The sequence below is a fragment of the Triturus cristatus genome, chromosome 8 (genome assembly GCF_964204655.1).
Source record: "Triturus cristatus chromosome 8, aTriCri1.1, whole genome shotgun sequence".
Classification (NCBI taxonomy): Eukaryota; Metazoa; Chordata; class Amphibia; order Caudata; family Salamandridae; genus Triturus; species Triturus cristatus.
Genome location: NC_140591.1, coordinates 1333939036 through 1333947819, shown reverse-complemented (window position 1 = coordinate 1333947819; position 8784 = coordinate 1333939036). Strand labels below are relative to the sequence as shown.

The following is an 8784-nucleotide window of genomic DNA, read 5'->3' as shown; positions in this document are numbered from 1 at the left end:
CCCACTCGTGCAAAGAAGAACTGCAGTTTACAGCCCATTGCAGAGGTGCAGGTGCTCATCGCCAGGCTTGATAAAAGTCACAAGAATGTGATCCACAATAAACAATCTACGAAATAAAATATATTCATGAGTGGCAGGAAACTAATTGTAGTATTTCACATGCATAAAGCGTTTTGAAACATGCATAACTTTCCAAAATCATCGGTTTCAATGAACCAGGAAAATTCTCAAAATATCAAGTAACCCTCAAAAATTTGAAATAAGGAGTCACAAAACGGAGAAACAGGTCAATAATTGTTATCAAATATTTATTCAAAGATAAATTATTTGTGCATATATCCATACCAGCGTGATTCACTGTACATCTGTCAAGTACAATACATGAAAACTGAAAAAAGTCAAAACGTTTCTCTACTTTGAGACACGTTACCAAGTCTGTCACATAAATTGTCCTGTTTCTTTCAAAGTTTGCTCATTTCGCACAATACTAGTTTTTAATGAAGTTAATTGGCAAGGCATTTTTCTAGATTGAACCAAGGCTAAATATTATATATAAAAAAGTATTTCAGCATAGACCTCAAAAGGCAGCCTTCAGTTGTTCATCTTGCTGTTATGCAGAGGTTAAGCCATTCCAAGCTGATCTTCTGAGACGACAGAAACAGATCCCAAAAGATTTGTTCCATGTTCAGTCAATTTAGAAAAAGAATTAAACTTCCATGCTCGTAGATGTCCTTGGAGTCTTCGAGATCCATAGTGTAGACTGAGTTGGGCTAGTTTTCGTTCTTTCTTTGCTGCAAAGAAGGAAAGAATATACATCCATCACTTGTTAGAAGCAAAGAAAGGGAATACATTTCTAAGACCTTCCTAGAAGTCAAAAGGTGTAATTTTCAATGTTAACATGTGGCTTATGGGAGGAAATGGATTGTGAAGAACCTTTATAAGTACTGAAGTTAATGTGTGCATCAATTCTGCTTGCTTGGAATCATTACATGCCACAGTAGAAACCAGTGCTTGTTAGCTAAATTAACAATGCCCCATACTCATAACCTGACTTACTCAGTAGGATATAGATAGTGAGGAAAGTTTACAAGCAAAATTGAAATTTAGTAAAAAATGTAGTCTAAAAATATGACCCACCAGCTGTATGCAATTTTGGCGGTACACCTCACTCAGCCAGGTAATTGTAATTATGCCTGATAGTTTTTCTAAATACTAGCTGCATTTTAAAGGCGCTAACACTTGTCGACTTAAGGACCCAAGCTTATGAACCCTTCATGAGAAACCAGCATTGAGAAAGGCAATCAGCCGAAACACATGTGCCAAAGTGCTTCAAGGACTGCACACATACATCTTTGTACTTACATTCCTGGTGGTTCAATAAGCTCGTTGGTTGTGTATCTGGGCTGTGTCGGAGCCCACGGGGTATGCTCTTCATTCTTTTTTAATAATAGCGCTCAGACGCGTTTACGTTATACTGCCTTTCTCAATAATTGCGCTAAAAAAAGAACAAATTAAAAAAATTCAAAGCAAAGACTGTTTGGTCAATATGCCTATCCCCATGGATGCGTGCCTGTTCATCGTTGTGGAACACACTGTTTGCGGTATGAAGAGGGGTAAATCCAGACATTGAGAAGATCAATGGCCGATGGAAAAGAAGGAAAATAATCACTGTTGGATTTGGCCTTTTTGGCTAAAGTTCCTTAAACTGTTTGCCTTCCTCCTAGACCTTTTTCTGACATAATGTTGCGAACTTAGATGCTATGGGCACTTTGCCACTGCTGATCAGTGTCAAAGTGCAAGTGCTCCCTGTATAAAGTGTTGTGGTAATTGGTTGTCCCTAATTGGTATGTTTGCCTTACTAGTGAAATCACTAGTAAAGTGCACTATCTGTGCCAGGGCTGGTAATGCAAGTGCTACTAGTGGGCCTGTAGCACTGATTGTGCCACCCACACAAGTAGCCCTAAAAAGAGATCGCAGGCCTGCCACTGCAGTGCCTGCGCGCAGTTTGTTAACTGCCTTGTTGTCCTGACAAGTGCACCCACTTGCCAGGCCTTACCTTCCCTTTTTATGCACATCAGACACCCCTATAGTAGGCCCAATGTACCCCCTGAGGTATGTGAAAGGTAGGACATGTACTGAGGTTTGTACCATGTCCTGACAGTGAAATACGGCCAAATTCGTTTTTCACTGTTGCAAGGCCATCTTGCTCATAGGAAACTATGTGGAATACTGTGTCCCATGTTTCCAGCATTTCTTCCCATAGGCATGAGATGGAGGGATGGAGTTTAGTGTGCCTGAACTCAGAATTCAATAGCACATCTTTTTGTGAAGATGGTTATTGAATTGTGTGGTTAGAAAACCCACTTTCAGAAGTGGCTGGTTTATTGTCTTAAACCATCCTGTGTGCCTCTGCCTGGTTGCATATTGCCTGCCTGGGTTTAGATGTGCCAGGGTCTGGGAATTGTCCTGACCCCAGGGAGGAGAAGGTGAGACAGCAACAGGCTGCCCTGCATTTGATGTAGGGGGAAGGAGTAGCCCCCTGGATGTGATGAAGGCTGTGTTGCTGCCACAAAAGGATGGCTCCACCTCCTGCTGAGCGTCTGGGCCCCAGACCCTGACTCTCAAAGGAGGAGGGTGTGCACTGGCAACAAAACACCCAGGTCTGGTTTGGACCGAGGTCAGAGCCCCCTGAACACAAAGACTTCAAAGGCATTTAGGGGTATAAATTTAAGACGTGAAACCCCTTAACCCAAGACTGAAATCCATACTGAAAAGGATTGAACCTACTTTGTGATTAAGAGGAACCTCTGCCAAAGAAGAGCAGCTGAATAGACTGAAGAGAAGGACTGCCCTTGCTGTGTGTTCTGGGGCTGGCCTGTAGGTTTCTGGTTTGACTAAGGAGAGGACAAGGGACTTTGCTGTGTGCTGTGTCCCCCTGTTTGTGAGGACTTTGCTGTGTGCTGTGTCCTGAAGTAGTGTGTCACCAAGGGCCCGAGGAGAGCTGGTACCCTGTTGCTTCTTTGTAGATTTGTGGGCGTAACGCTGACTCCTGCCGCTTTGTGTGTCCTGTGCGCTGAGCGCCCTGCCCTGCTGAACCCTTTGTCCCCCGCCGCCGCAAGCACCAACAGCGGTCGCCGAGTGGGGACAAACTACGTTGCCCAGCAGCCTGTGCAGCCAGAGACCCGCCCACAACCTTTCCCGCGCCAGGAGGCGCTTCAAAATCCGGCGCTTCCCTGACAGAGCGGGTTGCTTCTTTGTAGATTTGTGGGCGTAACGCTGACTCCTGCCGCTTTGTGTGTCCTGTGCGCTGAGCGCCCTGCCCTGCTGAACCCTTTGTCCCCCGCCGCCGCAAGCACCAACAGCGGTCGCTGAGTGGGGACAAACTACGTTGCCCAGCAGCCTGTGCAGCCAGAGACCCGCCCACAACCTTTCCCGCGCCAGGAGGCGCTTCAAAATCCGGCGCTTCCCTGACAGAGCGGGTTGCTTCTTTGTAGATTTGTGGGCGTAACGCTGACTCCTGCCGCTTTGTGTGTCCTGTGCGCTGAGCGCCCTGCCCTGCTGAACCCTTTGTCCCCCGCCGCCGCAAGCACCAACAGCGGTCGCCGAGTGGGGACAAACTACGTTGCCCAGCAGCCTGTGCAGCCAGAGACCCGCCCACAACCTTTCCCGCGCCAGGAGGCGCTTCAAAATCCGGCGCTTCCTTCGCGTCGCGGGACGCGCGCGGGCGTCGCCGGGCTGAGCCCAGGCAGAGGGCGGGCCGTCTGTGGCCGTCCGGGGCCGGAAGAGGCCGGGCTGGGCCTCCCCCCTGATAACGCTGGAAGTAAGTTGCAGCAGAGTTTGACTTTTTGATCACTGACATTTGGCTAACCCGTGATTGTTGTAATCCACTGATTTGTGTGGCCCTGTGACAAATGGCTGGAAAGGGTAAGCGTTTCACAGCCCCCTCTACAGTAGCCGGGACTATGGACCAATTCATCACACGTGCCGTCTCGGTACTGGAACAAGAGATAGCCATGACTGAAAAACGCCTTTCGTTAGATTCTTTGTCGGGTAGGCGCTCCTCATTGGGCCCGCTTGCTCTCGTTAAATCACCAATCATTTCCAGAGAGCGGCAGAGGGAGGAGGTATCACTACTTTCTACGTCTGATTCATCTCAGCAGATGTCATCCCCACCTGGGAGGTTGATAAATCCCCCAATAAATATGGATGTAGTGCCAGAGGAGGAAGTTGTATCCCGAATCTCTTCTAGTGCCCCCCGCCCCAAGACTAGAGCAGGGGCTAGACCTAACACATCCACTGGTGCAGCTACTCAGAAAAGGAAAAGGGGAGGGGTAAGGATGGTGGTAGGCAGCCGAAAATATCCAAGGCAACCAAAAACTTGGTACCCCCTGTCATTTTAAGTACTTGCGCACACCACCCCATGACTGAAACTAGTTTACTCGCCCCCCCCTCACCCGAACCTACTAATATAACCTCACAGCTAGAACGCATAGTACGATCTCTCATTTCTCCATTATTGGAAAGGATCGAAAAGGTTGCAACTAAAGTTGATAAACTAGAGCAATGCATTTTGGATAACTTCTGTTCACTGAAGAATGTTGTTAAGCTGTGTACTAGGGATATACCGAAAACTAACTGCACTCATGGATCAAATCCAACCCTCGTCATCCCACCCTCATGCGGCCTATCCTCTGTTCCTGCCCTCCCTACCTTAGGCATTGGTTTACCCATGAATACTCCCATGCCACCCTCAAATACCCAACAACTACCACGGCGGGAGGGAGCGCAACAAAATAGTCAGTCCCTGAGGCAGTCGGGTCGGTTAAGCAATGCACCCTCAGGCCCTAATACCGCGAACCCAGAAAGATCGAACGCGACTGTTGACATCCCTCCCCCATGTAATGTAACCAGGCCATCCCTGACCCAAATACATCTACCACAAGAATCTTTTCCATACGTCGTGGTATTAACGGGTGTCCCCGAACTTCCCAACAACAAAAACGAATCCTTTGAACAACTAAAAAATAAAGTAAGTCATTGGCTTAACATCCATAGACCAATACCGAATGAATTGAATGGTCGGATTCTTTTTGTTAGAAGGGTCCATTGGATAGGCCCCCAACCAAAAAACACGCAGGGTGACTGCATCATCGTTAATTTTAAAGACCCTCGCCTCCCTAGGTTCATCACCGAGCATACATCTTTTGACTCTAGATCCAGCATAGAGGCCCACAATTTAGCTTATTTTTACACTGGAGGCTTTTGCCAGTGACAATTGCATAGTCTGACACCCCCCTCTCATCCCGTGACATTGAGGGCAACCGTTAGTACACCAATAGATCCGGTGGTCATTCCTTTGGTCCGGACCGGATCTCAAACAACACCTAGAGCTCTAACATCACCTCCAGCCGGCCTGTGTGAGAGGGAAAACTCATCTAGTCAATCTATCGTGCTCCACACTACACGGCCCGGCAACTATTCTGGTACCCTTTTGTCATGGAACTTGGCTGGCATCAACACTAAACTCGACTCCCCCGAATGGGTTAGCTTTGTAAATAATTACGATCTCTGCTTATTGCAGGAAACATGGTCCCTCGAGGCTCGGTTTTTGCCGGGTTACCTGAGCTTTCATGTCCCAGCGACGAAAGGCCCGAAAGGCCGTCCTTCTGGCGGCCTAATTATTTGGGCTCGCCAGGATCTGTTTCCACATGCTGTCGCGATTGACACCGGGTCCCCGGATATCCAACTAGTGAGATTAACTTCTGACCATAAGTGCTCCCTGGATATATATAACATTTACCTTCGGGGCACTAAAGGGAAAAAGTCAAGGGAGTTGGATATTTTAACCTCACTCATTGAATTCAACTCGTGCCAGAGGGACCTGATCGTAGCTGGGGATTTTAATGTCACCTTCGAACCCCTTTTAGATTCTGATTTGGAAAAAAATAAAGTAAGTCATTGGCTTAACATCCATAGACCAATATCGAATGAATTGAATGGTCGGATTCTTTTTGTTAGAAGGGTCCATTGGATAGGCCCCCAACCAAAAAACACGCAGGGTGACTGCATCATCGTTAATTTTAAAGACCCTCGCCTCCCTAGGTTCATCACCGAGCATACATCTTTTGACTCTAGATCCAGCATAGAGGCCCACAATTTAGCTTATTTTTACACTGGAGGCTTTTGCCAGTGACAATTGCATAGTCTGACACCCCCCTCTCATCCCGTGACATTGAGGGCAACCGTTAGTACACCAATAGATCCGGTGGTCATTCCTTTGGTCCGGACTGGATCTCAAACAACACCTAGAGCTCTAACATCACCTCCAGCCGGCCTGTGTGAGAGGGAAAACTCATCTAGTCAATCTATCGTGCTCCACACTACACGGCCCGGCAACTATTCTGGTACCCTTTTGTCATGGAACTTGGCTGGCATCAACACTAAACTCGACTCCCCCGAATGGGTTAGCTTTGTAAATAATTACGATCTCTGCTTATTGCAGGAAACATGGTCCCTCGAGGCTCGGTTTTTGCCGGGTTACCTGAGCTTTCATGTCCCAGCGACGAAAGGCCCGAAAGGCCGTCCTTCTGGCGGCCTAATTATTTGGGCTCGCCAGGATCTGTTTCCACATGCTGTCGCGATTGACACCGGGTCCCCGGATATCCAACTAGTGAGATTAACTTCTGACCATAAGTGCTCCCTGGATATATATAACATTTACCTTCGGGGCACTAAAGGGAAAAAGTCAAGGGAGTTGGATATTTTAACCTCACTCATTGAATTCAACTCGTGCCAGAGGGACCTGATCGTAGCTGGGGATTTTAATGTCACCTTCGAACCCCTTTTAGATTCTGATTTGGAAGGGGGCACTGACCCCGACGAGGACGGTCAATGGGGTATCCCAGTTCTTTCGTTACCCCCCATCAAAAGGTGGTCTACGGCAGCAGTCCAGATAAACGCATTCTGCCTTGGAAATGGCTTACGGGCACTGAACGGCAGAACAAAGGGTGACATGATGGGAGCACATACCTTTGATAATGGCCGCTCGGCCAGTAGGATTGATTACGTCCTTTGTTGTTTGAGGCTGTGGCGTCACCCTATAGATATGGTGGTGGAGAAAAGACTAGAGAGCGACCACAACCCCATTAGCGTCTCCCATTGTTGGTGGGGTTCACCCCGCTCATTGACCAAGGAAACAACTGTGGATCCCTTGGCGTGTGTCCCATCAAACGATATGCGGAGGCTCAAATGGTCTATGGTAAAGACCAACGCCTCAGTAATGGCTCATATTGACACCACTCTTTCTGCAACTAATGCGAACCTTGAAGTAACCTTGAAATCCCAGGACCAAAATGTACAAGCAACTAGAATACACGAGTCTTTTTTCGAGGACCTACGTGCTTTCTTTTTTAAACAATCAAGAAAGGGCACTATACCACCGTCCAAGCGACCTAGGTGGTACGATAAACAATGTAAAAGAGCAAGAGTCACCCTGGCTCAAGCCCTTTCCAGCGGGAGTTTACCTCTCATCCAATCTGCTAGACACTCTTACAGGAAAAGCATTACTCAAGCTAAACGAAAATGGGATGCTTCGTATTGGCTTGAATTGAAGGATGCTTGCTATGCCCGTGACACAAGATTATTCTGGAACGTGCTAAAGTGGGGCAGAGGGGGTTCCCCTGATAACCCCGCGAACCATGTCACCCAAGACGATTGGCTGAGGTACTTCAAACCCCAATACGCACGAGATCCCCACTGTAGTAATTTGGGCTCTATCCCATATGTTTTCTACTCGTCGGGGCCTTTTGGCTCTAACGACGTCTTAGTTGCCCTGTCTTGTGTAGCTGCAGGGCGGGCCCCCGGCTTGGATGGTGTCCCATCTGACCTTTTTCTTAGTAATAAAGCTTCCTGGAGCAAGTACATCGCCCTAATCGCGAACGCCGTGGCTGTAGGTGCCCCAGTACCTAAATCTTGGGGGGGAGCTATTATAATCCCAATATATAAAAAGGGCGATAAAACCCTCCCAGGGAACTACAGGCCGATCAGCCTAATTGACACAATTCAAAAAGTCATTGGGAGGATGGTACTGAATGAGGTACTTAGTTGGATAGAAGCTAATAAGATCCTTTCCAATCTCCAAGCGGGCTTCCGCAAATTCACCAGCACTGTGGACCAGGTGTTTCGCTTTAAACAATTACTTTGGAAGGTAGTTGAACTAGGCAAAGGCAGTCTTTATGTCACCTTTGTGGATTTAAGAGCAGCCTTCGACCTTGTCCCTCGAGAGCATCTCTGGAGGGTCCTAGAAAAGCTAGGTCTACCTCCGGAGCTCTTGACTCTAATCAGGAGACTCCATGAGCCTAACTTTGCAAAAATACAATGGGGTGGTCGGGGGGAAACAACCCAAGAGTTTCCTGTTGAGAGAGGTGTGCGCCAGGGATGCGCCATGGCTCCCACACTCTTCTCCTTGTATATCAACGGAGTAGTTGACTACATGCTCCAAGCAAACACTGACGCCCCCAAACTGGCAGGAGTCCCTATACCAATACTAATGTTTGCCGACGACACCCTTATAGTGTCTAAAACACCGTGCGGCATGCAAAGGGCTCTGTCAATTTTCGAAAATTTCTGCATAGATCATGGCTTGGAGGTAAACGTGGCAAAGACTAAGCTTATGACCTTCAATCCACACCCAAGCTACAGAGCTGGCAAGCTTTTAATGAACGGCCAAATCCTGGAGGAGGTAACAAACTTTCCTTACCTGGGCATCCATGTCTCCCATAATAA

At 47.7% G+C, this 8784-nt stretch overlaps 1 protein-coding gene across 4 annotated transcripts in view; it reads right to left on the bottom strand.

Annotated features, from left to right (window-relative positions):
• Positions 1-292: 292 nt before the first annotated feature.
• Positions 293-8784, bottom strand: part of CHODL (chondrolectin) — a 344320-nt gene continuing 335828 nt past the window's right edge. For 2 of the 4 annotated variants that reach the window (XM_085620545.1, XM_085620544.1), the window contains one exon: positions 293-791. Coding sequence is in view for 2 of the 4 variants with exons in the window: in XM_085620544.1 (XP_085476670.1) it covers positions 707-791 (85 nt within the window). In the remaining 2 variants the exon portion in view is untranslated. The remainder of the gene's footprint in view (positions 792-8784) is intronic. The other 2 variants (XM_085620543.1, XM_085620542.1) reach the window with 1 other exon arrangement.